The sequence below is a fragment of the Mesoplodon densirostris genome, chromosome 14, assembly GCF_025265405.1.
Source record: "Mesoplodon densirostris isolate mMesDen1 chromosome 14, mMesDen1 primary haplotype, whole genome shotgun sequence".
Classification (NCBI taxonomy): Eukaryota; Metazoa; Chordata; class Mammalia; order Artiodactyla; family Ziphiidae; genus Mesoplodon; species Mesoplodon densirostris.
In genome coordinates, this window is record NC_082674.1 from 53,848,489 (window position 1) to 53,873,680 (window position 25,192).

A 25,192-nucleotide genomic window follows, 5' to 3' on the forward strand; every position below is an offset into this window, starting at 1 on the left:
GCTTAAACTACAGTTCCCACAGGGCTCCGCGCTCGGGAGCCGAGCCTTTTCTTTCTAACACCACTCGTCTTTTCCGAGTCGGTTCCGCGATAGAGGTGACCGGACTCCCTGAAGCTCATTTTGCAGGTGCAGAAAAGTGTCCGCGCAGTTCCCAGTCATGGTGAGTGTGGGCCCCTGCATGCTGCCCACCTCCGGCCTTCGCGCCCGTGTGTGGAGTTTCTTGCGTTTGAAGGACTGTTGGGGGAAGGCTGTGAAAGGGATTGTCCTTCGCGCCCTTTGGAAAGCCCCGACTCATCTTCTGGGGACTGTCGCAGGGACCCGGTAATTGGGAAGGGGTTGATTTACAGCTGGGGGTTCTTAGAAGGACTTTAGAGACATCGCTGTCCTTGGAGAGGCGCGATCTCCGTCCTTCTGCATGTTGAGGGTACAGAATACGAAGCTGCGGATTTTCTCCAAAGCACGGGTTTGATAAGGACGATAAGGTTTGAAATGGGAGGGGGTGTTGGACCCTAACCTCTTTTTCTCCTCTAAGCCCACAGTGTTTTTAAGGGATTTTGTCACAAAGCCCTTGAAAGCAGAAGGCCCTCACTGCAAAGGTAGTGCTTACCAGATGCTCGGGATTGCGATCTACGTTTTCGGGAGAAGTGTTTCCGCCATATCTAATTTCACGAAATGTTATTTAAAACCTGTTCGTTGATCTCCTTTTGTTGTACCTGGACATGTTGCAGTGACGGCGCCCCTAGCCAAATAATTAGTGCATTTTTTTTTACTGATCTGTGTGTTAGGAATTCTAGAACCACTACTTTTAAATGTTACACAATAAAACCATCGTGTCATGAAGCTTTGGATACCAAGATATGGATATCTTGTCTCTGCTGAAAGGGAGAAGGGAGGTTGGTGAGGGTACTGACGTAGGAGTAATCAGCATGCTGTTTGAAGGTGACATTTGACATCAAACTGAGAGAGACTGTTTCATTACTTGTATTTGTAGTTGAAACGGTTTTTCCTCTGTTATTTCAAAATACTAAAATGAGTGGGGAATGTGGGAAAATATTTGAAGGAATTGGAACATTTCCAGAACCTGAAAAGACGTGTTTTCAGGGCAAGGGGATTACTTCTTCCACCTTCATAAGGGAGCCAGTAGGGACAGCTTCCAATTCTCAGTAAGTGTTAAACCTAGGTTTCCTACTTATTTTGTCAGATAACATAATTAGTCATTTAAATGATGGTTTCAGTGGTTTCTGACCTAGTAATCTTAGCAAGAAAGCAGAGGTACTTATTATCAGAGAACCTCAGACTTAATCATTTTAAAACTGGATGGAACCTTTTTAAAAAAAATCTTGACCATCTTAAAATTGAGTTTATTCAAACCCAAAAAGAACGTGATTTGCTCAAGGTCATACAACAGTTTGCCCCAAGGATCTCACATACTTTCCATTTTACCATATTGTATCATTCAGACACATATCAAGTCATTCTGAAATTTTATTTTTAGTTGCTGAGGTTCTGGATGAAGATACAAGCTCATACTGCAAATACAAACTAAACTATGTATCAGCATTTATATTACTTGATGGTTTTACAATAAGAATATTGTAATTCTAGAATTGGAAGGGAATTTGGAAATTATTTCCTCTAATCTTAAAACATAACCTGGTGAGGTCAAATGATTTTCCCAAGGTCACAGAAAGCTCCTGGGCCCCCATTCTTGCTTTGTTCTTCTACACAGTATATCAAGCCAGGCCTCACCCCAAGAAGGTCACTCCAGCACCAAATAATGTCCATGAGGAAGAACCCCCCTGCCAGTTTGCTGAAACTGCCAGCAAATTCTCACATGACTCAATCTCCTTGCCTCCTCAGGAGAGTGTGTGAACAATCACTGAGTTAGAAAAGAGCCATCTTTTGTAAGCTATTAAAATCAGGTTTTTCTCAAGGAGTCAATTCTTTCCTTGTGTCCAGAGGGAATGACAAACAAGAATAAACTGTATGAAGGAATCTGAATACTGTTTGTCTTTTATATTACAGAAGTATATATAAATGAGAAAGTAAAAAAGGAACACATGGGTCTTTCTGTAGAATAACAGAAGGAACACTTAAATTCAAGCTTTACAACTGAGACTTGAACACATGCCCAAGACAGAGCCTGCATCTGCACGAAGGTCATTAGTGCCCTGCCAAGAGCAAAGACATTCCTTCCTTGGATCTTGGCAGACTGCCCAGATATCTAAGCAAAGAATAGTAACCTATCTCCACACTGTAACATTGTGAAAATGTCAGTGGGAATCTCCCACCCTCCTGCTTTTCAACTGCAACGTTGCAAAGAGCAGACAGAACCAAATAGGCACTTCTTTCCTGTTTCATCACCAGACATTTCAGACACTAGGCTTGATACTACTCTTAACAAGATGGAATCACCTACCTGTGAAAATAATTTGCTCAGTGATAGAGAAGAAGGAAGCTGCTCAGGTGAAATTCATGCCTGTTCATTAGTTGCCCACAACCCCTTCACTAGGGACTGTGGTACTTTGAACCCATTTTTTTAGTAGCTAAAATAAATGCCTAAAATTGACTTTTTTTCTAACCATCTACCTGACTTTCTGGGAGGTTAAGCTTTACAGATAGTAATGTTTACTTTTCCCCTCATTGCTTATCGTAGCTTGCTTTCATTGAAGTAACATGTGTTTATGCTTTTCTTAACTCTTACTTTCCTTCATCCAACAAATCCTTGTTGAATGCTATATGGGAGTGCAAATTTGAGTCAGAGGCAGACTGTTCTCCCGGAAGTTTCACAGTCTAGTCGAGAGTAACAGCCACAGCCTACAAGAGTCCTTAGAGGAAAAACCTGACACCTATAATTATAGTGCTTGCTACATACTGTTCTTACTGCTTTGTATGTTAACTCTCTCAATCCTTATGACTACCTTATTTGTTAGGTAGCTGCTATTATTATCTCCATTTTACTATGGAGAAACAATACAGTAACTTGCCTAAGAACATACAGCTGAGTTGAGGAATCAGGATTTGAACCAGAAAGCCTGGCTCTAGAGACCATCTCTTTAACTGTCACACTCTACTGCCTCTCTAGCCCCCTGTTTTAAAAAATTGGCTTATCCTCTTGTTTCTTGCATATGGTTCACTAATGGAGTCTCTGGCCTAAAATAGTACAAGTTATGTAACAAAAGAAGACTTACATTAGAACTACTGACATAAATAATTTTGGTAACCATAGCTGGAACTATTGTCATTATTTCCAGCCTTCTCAATGCAAGTATATATGAATAAAACGATTTTTTAAAGCATGTTGGGTTTGCTTCCAAACAATTCTTTTACGTTTCCAAGGTTTTGATAGTAATTTTACAAGATCCAGCAAATATTTGAGATTTAGCAAATGTTTGAGCTCTAACTACATGCCAGGCATTGTTCTAGGCAGCTGGGATACAACAGTAAATAAAGAAGACAAAGCCCCTGTCCTTAAAGAGCTTGCATTCTAAAGAGGGAGGGGGAATCATTTCTTCCTCTATTTCTTTTTCCTCACCTGCTATACTTCAAGGAAAGGGGAAAATGAGAGAATTTAAAACATGTAAAGACCATGTGATAGAAAATAAATATATACAATAACAGTGCTCTTTATAAACCTAAAGTCTATTTGGGAACATAAATATGTATTGTATTAAAATTGGATTATTGGGGGAATTATTGTATTTTGTATATTTAGAGATATTAAAGCATAGGGGGAAGTTGGTGAAGAGTATGGGCAAGAGACCCAGAAGGTCAGGAAGAAACTCTCCATAGTTTTTTCCCTTTTTCTCCACTCTCACCCTGGTCACCTCTCTGAAGAAGAAACACATACATAGTCTGCTGTGTTCAGATGCATTTCTCTACAACAGTTGACACTTTCCTGAGACTTTTCTTCCTCTGAATTCTATGGGTACCAGATTGCTAAGTGCTGCTGACCTCCAGAGGTTAGCGTTTGAAGGTTAGAAGGAACTTTTCAGGTCATAGTCTCTTTCTATCCTAGAAGCATGACCCCTCTCTAAGAGGGAATTCTAAATATAAAGAAATCTAATCCTCTATCCCCAGTCACTTCAGCCACTTCTCTAGTATGGGTAACTGTAGAGGTGACACAGAGTGGAAGTACATTTACCCAGTATTGTCAGAGAAAGGAACAATTCCCTTGATTGAATTTTTCCATCTAATTAAACTTACCCATTAAGTTTCCAGGCATTTTTGTTCAGCTCTTTTTAATAGAAATATTTCTATCTTTTTAATTCTCTGAGCTTAATTTAACTTATTTTTAATGACTCAGGGGCGTCACTTTGAATTAGTTATATATATTTTTTGTCCATATGTTCATATTTTATTCAGGGTCTGTAAGATGACTTCCATCTATTATAACTAATATGTTCTTTGTACTTTTTCCCCTTCCTCCCCTTTAATATTAATTTTCCCTTAAAATCAGGTTGTCAACTGTTACCACGTTGCTACTGTTATTTATTACTTAATGCTAAAATTTTTTACAATCCAGATACTAACATTTTTTCATTTTTCTTTCTCCTTAAATAAATATAAGCTTATTTTTTCTTCCTCCAAGTAGTTAAGTTGAATCACGATTAATAGTTTTATAAAAACTTTCTGGCTCCTTCTAAATGGAAAAAAAATTATTATTTTTTTGCGGTACGCGGGCCCCTCACTGTTGTGGCCTCTCTCGTTGCGGAGCGCAGGCTCAGCGGCCATGGCTCACGGGCCCAGCCGCTCCGCGGCATGTGGGATCTTCCCAGACCGGGGCACGAACCCATGTCCCCTGCATCGGCAGGCGGCCTCTCAACCACTGCACCACCAGGGAAGCCCTAAATGGAAAATTTTAACCGCTATTACTCCTCTTACTGGTTTGAAGGATTCTTTTCAGCGGAAGGGAGTGGGGGATTTGCATAAGAGGATTTGTAAGGTTCTAGTGGCCCCCAGGGTTTGTATCATCACATAACGCACATCAACATCGTTAGGCCTATTTTAGTGGTAAAATATCCTAAAAAAGATGGATAAGATTTTGTAAGTAAATCCAAGATAGCAGGGAGAGTTAAATAACACCACATAAATATGCAGCCAAAGGACACATGTTCCAGAAGTTGCTTAGTTGCTTTGTGCATGCTGTGTTTACTGGGACAAGTCTGGGATAAACGTCTTCTACTAAGCCAGATGCGAAGAGTCTTTAAAATTTTACATTAGCTTTTAAAGTATGTGGTTGTCTTATTATAGAGAAAATTCTGAATATCTTTAGGGTAAAATAGCGTTTTTTAATAACGTGTTAATGGGTCTCTTTCATTACAGTCTGAACCAATCCGAGTCCTTGTGACTGGAGCAGCTGGTCAAATTGCTTATTCACTACTATACAGTATTGGAAATGGATCTGTCTTCGGTAAAGACCAGGTAGGGGCAAGTGTCTGTAAATCTTAAGTAAAAGTAAGAACATTTTCAATAAAACCCTGTATTTAGTTGCAAAGAAATGTTTAAATGGTAAAGGAATGGATAATCCCAACGAATGTACTAGGCACATGGCTATAAGTGGAATCTGGTAGCTTATTTATATGCACCTCTCTGGGCATTGAAAATGCTTTGCAAATTAGAACTATTCCGCCTACTGTTAAGCTGACTTGGTGCAGCCATCAGGTATAATGACAGTAACTGTTAGGGAGAGTCACGTGGGAGAGAAAGTTGCTGAATCAGCACTTTCTTATTCATAAATGGTCTTAAGACCCAAGAGTTGGACAGGCACATAGGCTTCCCAGTTTGAAGCAGGCACCCCCTATTCCAGCAGGTCTGATTAATGTACACTAAAATCCTTTCATACAGTATTCATTTATACATTCTCTTCACCCATGGATATCAAGTCCTTCCTTCATGCTAGATACTGTGCTTAGCTCTCTGTGAACTGAAATTAGATATACAGCCGTCAACAACAACAGCAAGGTGTGGCATGTCACTTCAACTTGATATTTCTTCCATGTACTCCTTTAAAATTCAGTAATGGTGATTCCTCTTACTGTGTCTGTTAGCAAACCGTTGCTGGTTTTATAGCATTCCTTTTTAAAGGACACCTGATGTTAGACACCTGACTTCCTAAAATAATTATGACTAATTAATGGGAATTATACACATATACACACGAATTAGCAAAAACTCTGTGAAAGGACTTTTTCTGTGACTAAATGACATAACCTACACTGACAGATGCTGTCCTTGCTGTTTATTTGGCAGCCTATCATTCTCGTGCTGTTGGATATTACTCCCATGATGGGTGTCCTGGATGGTGTCCTGATGGAGCTGCAAGACTGTGCCCTTCCCCTGCTGAAAGGTGAGTTGGGGAGTGGAGGAGAAAGGGATTTTATAGTATTTTACATCTTTAAAAAAACAGATTTTCGAGTTTTGTTAACTGGCCTCTTAATTAGAAATTATTTCATAAAAAGTTTTTGTTTTTTGAACTACAACTACTTGTTAAGATATATACCAAGAATAAATAAGGGTAAAAGTGTGAAATAACCTGTATAAGATAAAAGATTATACTTTTTTCCCAACATGCCTATATATAATTTATTTTACCAATTAAGTATAATATTGCACAAGGGTTATCCACCTGAGTTTGTCCACACTGTGTTATTATTTAAATTCTATTTAAATAGTAATAATAGTGTCCTGTAATGGAGAACTTTTTCAACTCTAAATGATGTTTTCCAGAACCATATGCTGCTTGGGGACTAGAAATTAGTTGGTCCCCATATATAGTCCCACCCCATCTGCCAGTTGTCAGGTTAAGATGTAATATAAATTGTTCTAATCATATACTACATGGTTTGAGAAAGCCTAAAGCCATGGTTTGAGAAAGAGTTCTGCTAAGAGTCTTTGAGACTCAATGAACAAGTAACAAATGTAAGACGGAAGTCCTAAATTTGGTTGAAAGGTTCATTAAAATATTAGGTCAGGTTGTAAACTAATTTGAATATTTTTCTTTAGCTATACCTTCATCATCTTTTTGGGGGGGAGGGAGGGTAAGGATTAATTAATAATACTCTCAAAGAGGATTGCACAAATCAAAAATGTAAACACACCCAAGAGAAACAAGGCTCAGAATTCATATATCTCTGTTCAATAAACATTTAGTAGAAGGGGTACTCTGCCATCTCAATCATTTGGTTGCTTAGTTATGTAAGAGAATGCATTACCCTGTCCAAGCTATTCTGCTGGCTCCCTTTCCTCACGCACTGTTTCCAAATCAACCTCCTCTGTTGCTTTTTCCATTTTTATTCCCTTCTCTACCAGCGTTCTCTCTGCTCTCTCTAGTGGGCCCAGGTTACAGTTGGCTTGTCCTTGGTCAGCTGTGAATATGATGGGAAGAGAAGGTTCAGCAGATATGGGTGCATGGCTGGGAAGAAGATGGATATTCTTTCTCCAGCTGGTGCTCTTATGTATACTTATTTGGGGACTTACAGAAGCCTGACTGACACAAGTTCCTGGTCTAAAAATTTATCAGTGACAACACTGTATCCTGATTGTCTTAGTACCTTTGGGCTGCTATAACAAAAATACCATAGACTGAGTGGTTTATAAACAAAAGAAATTATTTCTTATAGTTCTGGAGGCTGGGAAGTCAGAAATCAAAGAGCCAATAGATGGGGTGTCTGGTGAGAACCCAATTCCTGGTTCACAGACAGCCATCTTCTCACTGTGTCCTCACATGGCAAAAGGGGTGAGGGAGCTCTCTGAGGCCTCTTCTATAAAGGCACTAATCCCAATTCATGAGGGCTCCCCCTCATGACCTAATCACTTCCCAAAGGACCTACTTCCTAATACTATCACACTGGGAATTAGGTTTCAACATATGAATTTTATGTGGACACAAACATTCAGTCTATAGCATATGGCCTTTTTAATACAGTCACCAAAAGAAAGCCATGATATATAACTGATGCTTCAACAACTCAGGGCTTAGTGGTGCCAATCTTCCCTACAGTGGAAAATCCGAGTACAATTTATAGTTGGCCCTCTGTTCACGGATCCTCTGTATCCACAGGTTCAACCAACCTCAGATTGTACGTACTGTAGTATTTACTGTGGGAAAAAAATCCACATATAACTGGTTCTGCACAGTTCAAACCTGTGTTATTCAAGGGTCAACTGTATGTTCTTCAATCAAAAAGCAGGTGGTGTATTGGACTGACACTGCAGCTTAGTGGTTGAAATCTGGACCAATCTTGACTTATAGCCCCACTCCTTTTTTTTTTTTTTTTTTTTTTTTTTTTTTTTTTTTTTGCGGTATGCGGGCCTCTCACTGTTGTGGCCTCCCCCGTCGCGGAGCACAGGCTCCGGACGCGCAGGCTCCGGACGCGCAGGCTCAGCGGCCATGGCTCACGGGCCCAGCCGCTCCGCGGCATATGGGATCCTCCCAGACTGGGGCACGAACCCGTATCCCCTGCATCGGCAGGCGGACTCTCAACCACTTGCGCCACCAGGGAGGCCCCCCACTCCTTTTTGATAGGCAGCTAATTAATCTCTTTAAGCCTCATTGTCTTCATGTGTAAAGTGTGTTAAAATTAAATTTGACAAAAGAAATCTCTTAGTGTTATTCCTTGCAAGAACGTCTCAATAAGCATTGTTTTAATTTGATTGATATCTTAGAATTAAAGTAATTATAACTTAAAAATTAGGTGAATTAGTTTCTCTTTTGTGTTTTCTGTGGTAATTAATGTGAATAATTAATGTTGCCTTGAAAGTTACCTTGCATCATTATAAAAGATAAAAGCTATAGAGTTTTGAAATTAAGATAATTATTGAAATAGGAAAAGCAAAATAAATGTATTGACATTTCTGCTGACGTTACGGTTGTTGAATTAAAATATTGCCTTTCTTTTTTTAGGCCCCTAAAACTTTGATCAATGTGATTTGTAAAAGTGAACATTTGCTATAAAGTGAAAGAGTTACTGGGTAGATTCAGTATGAAAAAGAGAACCTCAGACTTTGGCCTTTAAGTAGCTCTGCATATTTATTGCCATGTTCACAGATGTCATCGCAACAGATAAAGAAGAGATTGCCTTCAAAGACCTGGATATCGCCATTCTTGTGGGCTCCATGCCAAGAAGGGACGGCATGGAGAGGAAAGATTTACTCAAAGCAAATGTGAAAATCTTCAAATGCCAGGGTGCAGCCTTGGACAAATATGCCAAGAAGTCAGTTAAGGTGACCAATGCAGTATTTTACTGGGTTTTTCATTATCAGCAGTTGAAACTTCTGCTTTCAACATTTAAGTGAAAATGAAAGTATTTGCCTTTTTTTTTTTCCCAGTTCTGTGCGATGGTCAGTAAATACAGATACAGAGTTTTGCTCGATTAGCCCTCCCTTTCTAGGTTTTGTTCCTATAGTGTAGAAATCTGTATTCTGAGGGGCTCAAAAATACTCTGCCTATTACCATGACATGGAGATTTAATATTAGTTTGTAAACCTATAGAGAAGGCACAGAACTTTCTGGTGCCTTTTAGCTGTGTGGGACTATTTGTTCAGACATTTGGATTTGTGTTTGTGATTGTGAAGGGAGATGGCTGTAAGCTGGGTTTGTTCTTAGTCACAGGAGGTAGGGGCTTCTGAATGCTCACTTTTTCTCCAGAGGAATTTTGATATGTTCGTCTCTTGAGGAGCTGAGTCAGTATGACTTCCTATTCTGTCTCTTTATGTTCAACCTATTTATTTTGGTTTCTAAATTTGTGTTATTATTACAGTAAAGCCTCCTTTTACCAATTAAGTATCAGTTACCTAGAACTTAATTGTCATAGCAAAACGGCTTGCTAGTTAGAGATTTTTCTGATTTTGATACACTTCTTCCACCCAATTCTGAATTCAAAGAAAGGTAAAAGAAAATTTTATAAGGTTTTTTAATGTTGCCATTTATAATGTTCTATCTTTTATAATACTTCATAGACACCTGAATTTTTGCTTTCTGCAGACTTTATTTCAAATAGTTAACTTTTATTTTCTGTAGTCATTAACAGAAAATAATAGAAATGAGTTGGGTAGAAATCCCCAGGTCTCTTAGTAAAAAAAATTACAGGGTTGCTTGGAGTTGTAGTACTGCTTGCATAGTAATTGCCTCTTAGCCACAAGTGTCTTTCTTGGGGGAAATATACACCGAAAGTGGAGTAGTTAGGGATAGCGGAGTATCATATCTACAGCTTGCTCTCAAATAGGCCAAAAAAAAAGACTAAGGGCAGTGTGTGTGTGTGTGTGTGTGTACGTGCATGTGCACGTGCACAGAAAGTGAAAGAGATGGGGCAAATTGGAGAATCTGGGTACAAGTAATGTGGGAGTTAGTCTTTGTAATATGCTTACAGCTTTTCTGTAAGTTTGATATAATTTCACAGTAAGTTTTTTTTATCATTTTATTAAAGATTTTTAAGACTTGTAAAACATGTTCACGTATACATTTTCCTATGCTGTATTGTAATTCACTGCATCCTATACCTACCCACTCCAAAAAAAAAAAAAAAAGAAAAAAGCCTGAAGTGCTTTCTCCTACAGATTGATTCAATGGGTGTGAAATGTTGGGACCTGGTATTTTAGCAACCAACCCAGTTAATTCTTAGGATTAGGCAAGACTGAGAAACACTTTTCATTCGTAAGGGCAAATCATTGTCCTAAAGTAAACTTCTCAAGTAGAATTTCTTTCTTGGACTACTTCTATAAGAAGGAAAACTTTTATGATTGAATAGAACTCTGAGATAGAGCCCTGTTACTAGTTTTTTACGGCAACTAGATAGATGCTGTCTCTGTTTTGGCAGAAAACAAAATGACTTGTGTACATAACAGTGGTTTTAGTAAATGTTTTCAGTAGTCGCACCAAATACTAACAAGGGGGAAAAGTTATTAGAACTGAGGATAGAAACCTACTAGAAACTAGAAACTGCAATAATAACTATACATACTTAGCTTACACAAACTTGATACGAAGGCTATGTGTTACATGTCAGTCATATTCTAAGTTGGTTTAGTTAATCAGTTATGGTCTGTAGCTCTGCTGTGCCTCACCTACATCCTAGGTTATCGTGGTGGGAAACCCGGCCAACACCAACTGCCTGACTGCCTCCAAGTCAGCACCGTCCATCCCCAAGGAGAACTTCAGTTGCTTGACTCGCTTGGATCACAACCGAGCTAAAGCTCAGGTAAGAAAAATGCCTTTTCAAATCTTATGAATGTTCAACTTTAAACCCTTTTTCTCTCACTTTTAAAGTAGCTGAATCATAGTCTGTGCTTTTTTCTTGTTGTTTTGTTTTAGTAGGAAGCTATTCCAATTTGTTAGGACATCTTTAAATCTAATCTCTTAAAGCAGCTGAACTTTGTACTTAATTTTCTCAACTATATTTCATTTCCTAACTTTAATTACACATCATTGCTAATGTCCTTAGTACAGTGGTTAAAAATTAGTCATTAGCATAGATAATTCACATGATGGCACACAAATTATTTTTGTCAGATGTATAGGAGATTATAATAGAAAAACTTGAGCTTTGTATATTATATGTAGTTCTGCTTTTTTCCCTACTGCTAAGCATTCAAGCTTGATTTTAATTTTATATTTAATTTCATTTTCATTTTTATATCCTCATACTCTACATGTTTCCATAAAATTTCTTAGTTTTCACTACTTAGTAGCTAAATTTTAATTGTTATCCAGTTTCCTTATCCCTTGGAGCCTTAGATAAATATGCTAAGCAGTCAGTGACCAGGGTATTAACAATAGCTTTTTTTTAATTAGAGGCCATGCCACTCATCTGTGCTAGTTTCCTAGGCTTTCTCAGATCTAGACAATCCCAGTGCCCTTAGATGTCATGACAAAGTTCTAGGTCTTGGACATAACCTCTTTCCTTTTCCCTAGCACCTTTCTGGCCATCCTCCTTATCTATAGCTCATCTGCTAGATAGGTCTATGAATTTAGTTCTTTTTCTTCTAGAGAAGACAACATTGTTGAGTTTCAAGAAAACTATTTTTACCAAATGATGGTGTGAGGTCTAAGTTGAAAAACTGTTACCAGATTCAGTGGGTGCATCGCCAATGAACATACCAAGTACTTTCAGTCAAAGCAGAAGTGTTTATTCCTTGTGACAGTAAGGAAACAGGTAGATAGCTCTCAAAGCACTGTCTCTCCAAATAGCCAGATCAGGGACATTTTAAGCTAAGGGTACATGTATATTCATGAAAGAGTGAGTGTAATCTTCAACGTAAAGGTGGAGTTCTAGATGCATTTGCACAGTACAACAACATGCTCAAACATACATGCCTTGCATGTTCAAAAATGGCAGAAATTCCAGCCCTTGGGGTGGAGATTTTAGCATTAAAATGAGGCAAAGGTCACCCTAGGTTGACAAAATCCAGGTACCTAGTTGAGTGAAACCACAAGGGTCAGCAAAGGCTCATTCCTTAGGCTCCAGTTAATCTGGTGACTGAGTGAGTGCTTGAGGGGTTTTGGACGCTGCAAAACAGCTCAAGAATGTGTTTCAGGCTGATCTTTACCTTCGAAATAGGACAGAACAGGGAGTCTTTATAACTGATTTGTTATCTTTGCTATGGTTACTTCTCATGCCTAATAACAGTTGTTTGTTCTTGCATTCTTTGTTCTTTCTAAAATCATTAATTACTGAGACCTATTCTTTGTTTCCACATGAAGACCTAGGAGGTCATAGCTCACCTTTCTCCCAATCTCCTTAGAACAGAAGGGTTCTGAAATTCACACTATTTCTTAACCTAAGCTTGTCTAGTGCATGTTACAGTTTCTCTTATTGCCCAGTATTCTACTCCTGCAAGACATGACATACTCTAGTTTGACCCCATACCTTCCTTATTACTGTCTGGCTAACAAAACCACTGCTTTAAACTAAGAGCTTTCAGCTCTGGAGGGCCCAGTGAAGGAGAAAAGTATTTACATTTAAGTTTCTACACTAAGCTGAATGCTTTACATCTGACTTGTCATTTACTTCTCATAGTAGCCATATGAGATATCTGTTATTATTACTGTTTTACAGATAAGAAATGTGAAGCCCAGAAAGGTCAGGGGAACTGCTCAAAGTCACACAGCTAGTAAATGACGGAGTCAGTAAAAGGGTCTGCCTGACTCAAGACCCTCATGTGTGTTCTTACAAAATGGGATCAAGTGACTTAATCCATTCACTAGCTCTGTGGCCCTGAGAAAGTATATTCAAGCTATAAAATGGGATAATAATTGAATCTACCTCAGATGGTAGCTATGTGAACTAAATGAGATAAGATCTATGTTAAGACCTTATCCTGGTGCCTGTCACATAGTAAAAACTCAGTAAAGGTTGGCTGCTATAGTTATTATTCATAATGATGATGATGATTAAGAGAGATATAACCAAGGTTTGAGAAGAGTCACACCTCAGAAATCTCTCAGTTAATTTAGAAGGTCTTTGGATAACAAGCTTAAATTGCAAATATTTCCTGAGAGGCTTTGGGCTGTGAGCTGGGTCTTTTTCCTTGTTATTTAGCCAGTGTCCAGGGGCTGGGAAGAAATGGGAGTTTGTTTGAATGCCTGGAGGCAGGAGATTGGGGTACTGTAGAACAGTTAGGAAGGAAAAGATGATCATCATAGTTGCATCTGTGGACTCTGGATTACCAGATGGCAATTCACTTAGTTACAACAGGAAAAAAGAGGTAAAATGATGACACCTACAAATTTCCATCTTTGCTGTTTGACCTGAGGCCTTGGTGGAGGCAGGCACTGGAAAATTCTGCTTCCAGAAGTACAGCTAAATAATACTTTGTCCCAGTGCCTGCAACAGTTTTCCTTGCGGGGTGAAAGTCTGAGTGAGGAAAAGAAGGAGCCATCTCATCATACTTTGACTTTGGCACGTGTTCCACCATGCCAGTCTGGTACAATGAATGCTGTTAGAAGTTTCCTCCTCCTGTAGAGGCTATTAATCCAGTGAGAAAAGTAACAAACCCAAAGATTAATTTTTCTTACATGAATGGATACTAGTCTTCCATAATTTATTTTGGAAATCAGAGCTCCTAGCTACCTAGTGACTGTTTATCACCTGCAGAAATCCCCTGTGTATTTGCAGGCCAGAGCTACATATGTTATCTGCTGACCAGGTAATTTGGCAATGAAACCAGTTAGGTGGTATCGGAGAGAAGAAAATTACTAGAGCTGGAGAATGAATCAACAACTGTTTAACAGATCTGTGTGACAGACGGGAAAGTGTCTGAAGGAGCAAGGAACTGCTAGCCTGGATACATGGTAGTTTAGACTAGCTCTGACATGCATGATATTCTCAGAAACTATATATGCTGGGTGCAAAGTACTGGCCTTTGCTATCCAGACAGAAGTGGATTAGCTCAGATCTAAAGAATAAGAGGACGTGGCCAGTAGGACACAGGAAGTAAGGGGAGCCTCCTGTAGGGAGGATAGGCCTGCAGGCAGTTTGTCCTCACTGTACTTTGGAGCAGCTGAAACTGACATTCAGCAGAGTTATGGTTTCTAAGTTCTTGATAATATACATCTTGGCTCACTCACCCCAGTATAAATATTCCTTTTTCTCAATGATGCCAGCAAGTCCTTTGCAGGTCCTTTCAGGTCATGGCACACACAGAAAATGGTACTCACTGCACAGCACACCACTCTACCCCAACCACTAAGCTGATCAGTAGCTGGGTACCCCAGAAACCAACCATCCAACTAATTTGTGAAGACTGATATGGTAGTTAATAGTCCTAATACTTGCAGAACTCTAAATGAAGCAGGGTTTAGATCAGAAGTGATTTTAAATGTCAGGAACAAAGAATTTTAAGTTATTTTTAAAATCTATTTGAGGACTTAAGAAATGAGTCTCGACTTATTTTAAGGGTCAGTGAAAGTAAGCACAACTTGCTTCTTACTTGACTGAATAAATTACCGTGAAGATGAGTCAAGGCATTGCAAACATTTTAGGTAATGGCTTTTTTAATCTTCATTCCTTTTGGTTGGTTGGTTGTCATTTTATTTTTTACTCTTTAATTTGGAATAATTATAGACTTAGAAGAAGTTGCAGAAATAGTACAGAGAATCCCATGTACCCATCACCCACTTCCCCCAGTGGTGTCATCTTACATAACTATAGAGAATTATCAAAACTAGGAAATTGACTAAACTACACACAACACTGTTAACTAGCTTTACTCAGATTTCTGCAGTTTTTGTATGTCTTTATGGATGATCCTATGACATTTAATCATATATATAGATTACTATAACCACCATAGTTTCAAGAAACAGAACTGTACCATCACCCACAAAAGAAGTCCTATTCATGTTGCCTCTTTATAGTTACACACTCCCTCTCCTTTCCTAAACTCTGACAACCATTTGTCTGTTCTCCAACTCTGTACTTGCGTCATTTCGAGAATGTTTTAAAAATAGAACTGTGCAGTAAGTAACCTTTTGACACTGTTTTTTTTTTCCCACTGAGTTTAATGCCTTTAATATCCATCCAAGTTGTTACATGTATCAGTAGTTCATTCCTTTTTATTGTTATTCCATTTATTTATTTAATTGTATGAATGTACCACAGTTGGTGTTGGAGGACGGAGGGAACAAAAAGTGCCCACCAAACTGAGAAGGTATTTTTGAGACCTTAAAATGAGGCAGGCAGCTCCATATAACCAATGGATCAGTTTATTATAGGGTAACTTACTCATAGGGTGGGATCAGGATCAGGTGGACAATGATCCAGAAGCATTTGCAGCTGCACTTCATACCGCAGAGGGACCATGGGGACGATTCTATAGGGTATGGGGGTAGGTGCTTTGAAACAGGACATGCATTTCTAAGTTAAGATTTATGAATGGATAACTAGTCTCGTGGGCGCCAGGAATATGTCAAGGAAGGTTTTCATCATTGTTTGGGGACCAGCAGAGCATAGAGGCTACCTGGTCCTAATGTTTATTGAACAGTATCTATTAACTACAAAGCCCTTGATGTGATTCACTTCACAGGTCAGTTTTAAAGGATAGAAGAAACTGTAAGGGCCTGAGATGGCGTCATTTATGCTAACAGCCACACTTTGTTTAACCATTCTTGAAGGACTTTTGAGCTGTTTCCAGTTTGGGGCTATTGGTATCCTTGTTTTCAAAATTTCTTTAAAATATCAGTGTGTATTCCCTTTGCTACATGGTGAATACACAACCAGAGCTTTGATGCAGTGCTGCTGTTATTTATGTGTGCAAAAGCTGTGGATTCTGGTACAACTATTTTTTTCTCTCATTCTTATTTTAACATAAAGGAAAGAAAAGTCACTCACAATGTCACCCTAATACATCAGCTTTTTAAAATTTTTTTTCCAAAACCTTCTCTTCTAGATCATTATAAATTCTGCTATCTAATTAGGAACAAATTACAGGCATACATTAGAGATATTGTGGGCTTGGTTCCAGACTACTGCAATAAAGCAAATATCAGAATAAAGCAAGTCAATGAATTTTTTGGTTTCCCAGTGCATATAAAAGTTGTATTTGGGTGCTTCCCTGGTGGCGCAGTGGTTGAGAGTCTGCCTGCCGATGCAGAGGACACGGGTTCGTGCCCCGGTCCGGGAAGATCCCACGTGCTGCAGAGTGGCTAGGCCCGTGAGCCATGGCCGCGGAGCCTGTGCGTCCGGAGCCTGTGCTCCGCAACAGGAGAGGCCACAACAGTGAGAGGCCCACGTACCGCAAAAAAAAAAAAAAAAAAAAAAAAAGTTGTATTTGTACTGTAGTCTATTAAGTATGCAATAGCATTATGTCTAAAAAATATATACATACCTTAATTTTAAAAGGCCTTATTGCTAAAAGAAAAACAAATGCTAACCATCATCTGAGCTTTCAGCAAGTCCTAATCTTTTTGTTGACTGGGGGGGTCTTGACTCCATGGTGATGCTGTTGACTGATCAGGGTGGTGGTTGCTGAAGGCTGGGGTGCCTGTGGCAATTTCTTAAAATAAGACCACAGTGAAGTTCACCATATTGATTGATTCTTCCTTTCACAAATGATTTCTCTGTAGCATACAATGCTGTGTGATAGCATTTTACCCAGAGTAGAACTAATTTCAAAATTGGGAGTTAAACCTCTCAAACCCTGCCACTGCTTTATCAACTAAGTTTATATAATATTCTAAATCCTTTCTTGTCATTTCAACAATCTTCACGGCATCTTCACTGGGAGTAGATTCCATCTCAAGAAACTACTTTCTTCACTCATCGTAAGAAGCAACTCCTCATGCGTTAAAGTTTTATCATGAGATTGCAGCAATTCAGTCCCATATTCAAGCTCCACTTCTAGTTCTCGTTCTCTTGCTGTTTCCACCATATCTGCAGTTACTTCCTCCAATGAATGTTGGCAGTTTGCCCTCTCCCCAGGAATCACAGATGTTCTTAATGGCATCTCAAATAACGAATCCTTCCCAGAAGGTTTTCAATTGACTTTGCCCAGATCCATAAGAGGAATCACTATCTCTGGAAGCTATAGCTTTATGCAATGTATTTCTTTTTTTTGTCTTTTTTTTTTTTGCGATACGCGGGCCTCTCACTGCTGTGGCCTCTCCCGCTGCGGAGCACAGGCTCCGGACGCGCAGGCTCAGCGGCCACGGCTCACGGGCCCAGCCGCTCCACGGCACGCGGGATCCTCCCGGACCGGGGCACGAACCCGCGTCCCCTGCATCGGCAGGCAGACCCCCAACCACTGCACCACCAGGGAAGCCCTATGCAATGTGTTTCTTAAATCATAACACTTGAAAGTCAAAATGAGTCCTTGGTCCATGGGCTGAAGAATGGATGTTGTGTTAGCAGGCACATTATCCATCAGAGCTCTTGGTGACCAGGTGCATGGTCAATGAACAGTAATATTTTGAAGGGAATCTTTGTTTCTGAGCACTGGGTTTCAACAATGAATATTTCAACAGGTTTAAAATATTCAGCAAACCATATTGTCAACAGATATGGTGTCATCCAGGGTTTGTTGTGCCATTGATGGAACTCAGGCAGAGTAGATTTAGCAGAATTCTTAACGGCCCTAGAATTCTCAGAATGGTAAGTGAGCATTGGCTTCAGCTGAAAGTCACCAGCTGCATTAGCCCCTAACAAGAGAGTCAGCCTGTCCTTTGAAGCTTTGAAGCCTTGAAGCCAGGCATTGACTTCTCTCCCATAGATTTGAAGATCCTACATGACATCTTCTTCCAATAGAAGGCTGTTCATCTACATTGAAAATCTGTTACTTGGTGTAGCCACCTTCATTAATTATCTTAGGTAGATCTTCTGCATAATTTGCTGCAGCCTCTATATCAGCACTTGCTGCTTCACCTTGCACTTTTATGTTGTGAAGACAGTATCTCTCCTTAAACTTCATGAACCAACCTCTGCTAGCCTCAAACTTTTCTTCTGTAGCTTCCTCACCTCTCTCAACCTTCACAGAATTGAAGAGAGTTAGAGTCTTGCTCTGGATTAGGCTTTGGCTTAAGGGAATGTTGTGGCTGGTTTGATCATTGTGGCTGGTTTGATCGTCTATCTGGACCATTAAAACTTTCTCCATATCAGCAATAAGGATGTTTCACTTTCTTATCATTCGTGTGTTCACTGGAGTAGCACTTTTAATTTCTTTTAAGAACTCTTCCTTTGCATTCACAACTTGGCTGTTTGGCCTAGCTTTGAGCTTATCTTGCTTTCAGCCTTCCTCACTAAACTTAATTATTTCTAGCTTTTGATTTAAAGTGAGGGATGTGCAACTCTTCCATTCATTTGAAGACTTAGAGGCCACTGTAGGGTTATTAATTGGCCTAAATTTAGTATTGTTTGTGTCTCAGGGAATAGGGAGACCCAAAGGAGAGGGAGAAAGGGGAACAGCTAGTCGGTGGAGCAGTCAGAACACACACAACATTTATTGATAAGTTCACTGTTATATGTGAGCAGGGTTCATGGCACCCCAAAACAATTACAATAGTAACATCAAGGGTCATTGATCACAGATCACCATAACAAATATAATAATAATGAAAAAGTTTGAAATACTGTGAAAATTACCAAAATGTGACACAGAGACATGAAGTGAGCAAATGCTATTGGAAAAGTGGTGCTGGTAGACTTGCTCAACACAAGGTTGCCACAAACCTTCAATTTGCAAAAACACAGTATCTGTGAAGTGCAATAAAGTGAAACACAATAAGAGGAGGTATGCCTGTATACATCCAACTAACCATAATTTCTTTTCCGCACATTACCTTATCAAGTGATTAACAAAGTAAGCAAGCTGATTTTATTTAGATCTTTCAAAACATAACTTTAACCGTTTCTGGTACCACTGTACTATAAAACATAATTGATGTTCATATGACTACAAGGCATGCAGGATCCTGAAGTGCTTTCTGAACCTACAGCTAGAAATTGTTACTTCTGTTACAATTTTAGTATTATATATATTTTGTATTTAAACTCTTAACTTCAGTTTTCTAATCTATAAAATGAGGACAGCCATACTTTGGTATTTGAGTCCATTCCAACTCCAAAATTTTATATTTAGGATTATTTGAAAATTACTTAATTTATATAGGTATAGATTAAAAGCTTCACCTAAATATGGAGAAAGTATCTAAATACCTGATTGGTCAGAAATGCTGAGGCGTCATCTCCAAGTATAAACAACAAAGCAAAGGTCACAGTTACATGTTCAAGCAATATTAATCTCTTGCTTGGTGTTTTATATTTCATAAATCTACAATACAAATAAGTCATTCATAAACTGTAAGATGATCCTTACTCTTAAGCATTTTACTTAAATATTGTACCTTATAATGTTTCAGGCTCAGTGTTTGTTTACACTGTTAAACTCTTTTGGGAAACTACCAAGTGATAAAATTTGGGGGTTTTGTTTGTTTGTTTCCAAATCAAAATAACTCTTGTGTCCCCTTGGCGTTTCAGAGGCTTTTTTTCTTTTTTTTTGCGGTACGCGGGCCTCTCACTGTTGTGGCCTCTCCCGTTGCGGAGCACAGGCTCCGGACGCGCTGGGTCAGCGGCCATGGCTCACAGGCCCAGCCGCTCCGTGGCATGTGGGATCTTCCCAGACCAGGGCACGAACCCGCGTCCCCTGCATCGGCAGGCGGACTCTCAACCACTGCACCACCAGGGAAGCCCCAGAGGCTTTTTATCTTAAGGACATTTGTCAAACGGGTCACGATTTGAAATTTAAAAAAAAAAATTTGTTTTCTATTGAACTAGATTGCTCTTAAACTTGGTGTGATTTCTGATGATGTAAAGAACGTCATCATCTGGGGAAACCATTCCTCAACTCAGTATCCAGATGTCAACCATGCCAAGGTGAAACTGCAAGGAAAGGAAGTTGGTGTTTATGAAGCTCTGAAAGATGACAGCTGGCTCAAGGGAGAATTCATCACGGTGAGAAAAATCCGGGAGCTCTCTTCACAGCCAAGCATCAAGAACTCTTGAGAAACACACTACATTACTGACCTGAGTGTGTCCCCAAGGGGTGGTGGGAGGAAACTCAAGGACAGCAGGCCTTTGATGAGTGCATATTTTCTTTGGGGGTCATACTAAGGCAGTCATAATCCAATCTGATCTATTGTGTAGCCGTCAAGATTGATTGTTAAAGTGGGAAAAACTAGATACCCTCTAGTCATCCAGCTATCTTATAGAGATCTGTTTCTTTGTATGAATTGTGGTAAAACTTTCTGTGCAGGTTTATAGTTTTCACTTTTCAGGAAGACTGGTGCTTCTAAGTGAAATAGGTTAGTAAGGTCAACATGGAGTAGTTGAGTGATTTTGGAGGGGACACATTAAGCTATGGTTTCAGCCTTTCACCCCAGGAATAACACTGCTGTCTCTGCCTGCCCTACCCAGACTGTGCAGCAACGCGGTGCTGCTGTCATCAAGGCTCGAAAACTGTCCAGTGCGATGTCTGCTGCGAAAGCCATCTGTGACCACGTCAGAGACATCTGGTTTGGAACCCCAGAGGTGAGAACTCAGTGAATTGCACAGGCCACTCTTTTATTTTTGTCCTTTAATGCTTTAATGTTTAAAAAAAAAAAACAAAAAAAAAACATAGCCTTGCAGTCAGGCCAGTTAGGTTCATATTCCACCTCAGCTGCTGACTAGCTGAGTAACCTTGGGAAAGTTGCGTAACCTTTCTGAGCTGTTTTATCATCCTTTACATGACATCTAACTCACAGGGTTGTGAGGGTAATGAGATGAAATATGGAAAGCACCTAGCAAACATGGTAGAGGTGACTCTTTTTTCTTCTTAAAACCTATATTGGGCCTAAAACTTTTAGAGAAAAACATAGGCAGAACACTCTGTGACATAAATCACAGCAAGATCCTTTTTGACCCACCTCCTAGAGAAATTGAAATAAAAACAAAAATAAACAAATTAAAAAATTTTTTGCACAGCAAAGGAAACCATAAACAAGACGAAAAGATAACTCTCAGAATGGGAGAAAATATTTGCAAACGAAGCAACTAACAAAGGATTAACCTCCAAAATATACAAGCAGCTCATGCAGCTCAATATCAAAAAAAAACAAACAACCCAATCCAAAAATGGGCAGAAGACCTAACTAGACATTTCTCCAGAGAAGATATACAGACTGCCAACAAACACATGAAAGAATGCTCAACCTCACTAATCATTAGAGAAATGCAAATCAATACTACAATGTGGTATCACCTCACACCAGTCAGAATGGCCGTCATCAAAAAATCTACAAACAATAAATGCTGGAGAGGGTGTGGAGAAAAGGGAACCCTCTTGCACTGTTGGTGGGAAAGTAAATTTATACAGCCACTATGGAGAACAGTATGGAGGTTCCCTAAAAAACTAAGAATAGAACTACCATACGACCCAGCAATCCCACTACTGGGCATATACCCTGAGAAAACCATAATTCAAAAAGAGTCATGTACCACAATGTTCCTTGCAGCTCTATTTATAATAGCCAGGACATGGAAGCAACCTAAGTGTCCATCAACAGATGAATGGATAAAGTAGATGTGGCACATATATACAATGGAATATTAGCCATAAAAATAAACAAAATTGAGTTATTTGTAGTGAGGTGGATGGACCTAGAGTCTGTCATACAGAGTGAAGTAAGTCAGAAAGAGAAAAACAAACACCATATGCTAACATACATATGGAATCTAAAAAAGAAATGGTTCTGAAGAACCTAGGGGCAGGACAGGAATAAAGATGCAGACGTAGAGAATGGACTTGAGGACACGGGGAGGGGGAAGCGTAAGTTGGGACCAACTGAGAGAGTAACATTGACATATATACACTACCAAATGTAAAATAGATAGCTAGTGGGAAGCAGCCACATAGCACAGGGAGGTCAGCTCGGTGCTCTGTGACCACCTAGAGGGGTGGGATGGGGGGGGTGGGAGGGAGATGCAAGGGGAGGAGATAATGGGGATATATGTATATGTATAGCTGATTCACTTTGTTATAGCAGAAACTAACACATTGTAAAGCTATTATACTCCAATAAAGATGTCAAAAAAATTATAAAACCTATATTGGGCCATAGCTTCCTCATTTATAAAATGAGAGTTATGTTTCTCTAGCCTACTTCACACATAGATTGGAAGAGTGGAACAAGATAATAACCGTGAAAGTTGCCTGATTGTGGAAGTGCCTGATAATGGTTCCTTACACGGTAATGAAGTCAGGCACATAGTAAGAACATGTCACCTGGTTTAATTTTGTTAGTTCGTGTGTCAGTTGGTATGTAAACTAATCCCTTAGCACCATGAGAATGTAAAACATTGTTATTTGTTATTTTCAGGGAGAGTTTGTTTCCATGGGCGTCATCTCTGATGGTAACTCCTACGGTATTCCTGATGATCTGCTTTATTCATTCCCCGTTACAATCAAGGTAAGGTATTTTGGGTTATTTTCCTCTGTCCTCTACTGGGAAAGCAGTTGTGTGTTTTTTTTTTTTATTTGTTCGTTTGTTTGTTTGTTTGTGTTTTTTTTTGCGGTATGCGGGCCTCTCACTGTTGTGGCCTCCCCCGTTGCGGAGCACAGGCTCCGGACGCGCAGGCTCCGGACGCGCAGGCTCAGCGGCCATGGCTCACGGGCCCAGCCGCTCCGCGGCATATGGGATCCTCCCAGACCGGGGCACGAACCCGTATCCCCTGCATCGGCAGGCGGACTCTCAACCACTTGCGCCACCAGGGAGGCCCCAGTTGTGTGTTTTTATTAATACTGGTATAATTTAGTCTAGAAAGTTGTTCCTTTACTAAATTAGACATTTTTCTCAGCTTTAAAATCATGTGAAGCACAACTTCAGGTCACTAAAATGTTGAAATTAATCTGGAAGGCAAGTTGCAACTCTCCCCACTAGACACATTTTGTTATTATGCTTCTAATATTGGATATCTACAAATATCCTATTACATCTAAATGAAGCAATGGTTCTAAGTATTGTTGCTCTGTATTATAACTGTACTAAAGTCAGTCTTTTTTATGTTTGCTGATTAAAGCCTCATTTAAAGATTTTTTTCTAGATTCAGTGAGTTTCAGATTCAAGTGTTGAGTTTTCATCAGAATTATCTGTTAAGATCTGGATTTTGATTTGCTTCTTTAGAATCACACTTTAAAACATACTTCTCTAGATTAAGTTCAAACTAAGTTGTTGCTTGCTGGAACATCAATTCTAGCTTAATGATAAATCTCTTGGGACTTCCCTGGTGGTTCAGTGGTTAAGACATCGCCTTCCAGTGCAGGGGGTGTGGGTTGGATCCCTGCTCGGGGAGCTAAGATCCCACATGCCTCACGACCAAAAAACCAAAGCATAAAATAGAAGCAATATTGTAACAAATTCAATAAATACTTTAAAAGTGGTCCACATCAAAAAAAATCTTAAAAAAAATAATTATAAATCTCTTATTTGCAATTATTTTCAAACAGGATAAGACCTGGAAGGTTGTTGAAGGTCTCCCTATTAATGATTTCTCACGTGAGAAGATGGATCTTACTGCAAAGGAACTGGCAGAAGAAAAAGAAACTGCGTTTGAATTTCTTGCCTCTGCCTGACTAGACAATCATTTCCGTGTTACTAAATGTCCCAAAGCTGAAGAATCTAAATGTCGTCTTTGACTCTAGCACCAAATAAAACAATGCTATACTTAAATTACTTGTGGAAAAACAACACACTTTAAAGATTGTGTGCTTCCTGGTACAGATTTGTGACAGTTCATCATCATGCTGTTAGTGCCGCATTCTAAAATAAACATATATTCAAATGAAGATGATTCAGACTCTAATTTCTAGATAATATTTTGTTTCTATTCAGAAAACAATCTTGCATGTTTCCTGGCTTGCCTAAGGGGTTATGATTTAAAAAAAAAAAAAAGAAAGTAAAGATAGAAAATGTTACAAGGTAAAACATAATTTTCTCATATTTAAATAGGATAGGAAAATCCACCTTGTGAATCAATCTACTCCGGAATATAATTTTAAACATTACCTACATTAGGCAATTAAACACATCATATACTTTAAATCTTAATTTATGCTTTGTGGATAATTTGCTTTTAACATTAGCTGTTAAATAGGCTGCAGATAATACTCTGTTAACAGTTTAATGCCATTGATGATATTAGAACCATCATTTTTATGACAGAAGAGAAAGGTAGTTAGTCTTCCCTTGAGGTATTCCTCTATAGCAGACAAGGATTCATTTACAATCCATAACTGGTAAATGCCACTGAAATTTATGCTAGTAGGAATATTCTTAACCTAAGTGTATTACTGGAAACATGCTGTTGTTCGAAAAAACCAGCCTTTTATTTCCAAAATCCATGAGGATAGGAGACATCTATCTTTTCATCCTTGTCGTTATAAAAGATACTCAACATCATAAATCTCTCAGGGCCTAATACAGTGTTCGTGGGTGCCCAAATATGTGGCTGGGTTTGTTACTTAAAATCACCTATATTGGGGCTTCCCTGGTGGTGCAGTGGTTAAGAATCTGCCTGCCAATGCAGGGGACACAGGTTCAAGCCCTGGTCCAGGAAGATCCCACATGCCGCGGAGCAACTAAGCCCATGCGCCACAACTACTGAGCCTGTGCTCTAGAGCCTGCAAGCCACAGCTACTGAGCCCACGTGCCACAACTACTGAAGCC

At 39.3% G+C, this 25,192-nt stretch overlaps 1 protein-coding gene across 1 annotated transcript; it reads left to right on the forward strand.

Annotated features, from left to right (window-relative positions):
* On the forward strand, positions 1 to 24,312 carry MDH1 (malate dehydrogenase 1). Its single transcript, XM_060117626.1, has 9 exons — positions 1 to 160; positions 5,326 to 5,424; positions 6,253 to 6,349; positions 9,050 to 9,225; positions 11,076 to 11,198; positions 20,265 to 20,441; positions 20,904 to 21,017; positions 22,847 to 22,936; positions 23,974 to 24,312. Exons 1-9 carry the CDS (start codon positions 158 to 160, stop codon positions 24,097 to 24,099), a joined length of 1,005 nt encoding a protein of 334 aa, XP_059973609.1. The 5' UTR covers positions 1 to 157; the 3' UTR covers positions 24,100 to 24,312.
* The last annotated feature ends 880 nt before the right edge of the window (positions 24,313 to 25,192 follow it).

What these genes read in the sequence shown, in the direction of transcription:
- MDH1 (XM_060117626.1), top strand. An exon ending in TGCCCTTCCCCTGCTGAAAG is followed by an intron (nt 6,350 to 9,049) that starts GTGAGTTGGGGA and finishes CCATGTTCACAG; the next exon opens with ATGTCATCGCAACAGATAAA. An exon ending in TCTGGTTTGGAACCCCAGAG is followed by an intron (nt 21,018 to 22,846) that starts GTGAGAACTCAG and finishes TGTTATTTTCAG; the next exon opens with GGAGAGTTTGTTTCCATGGG.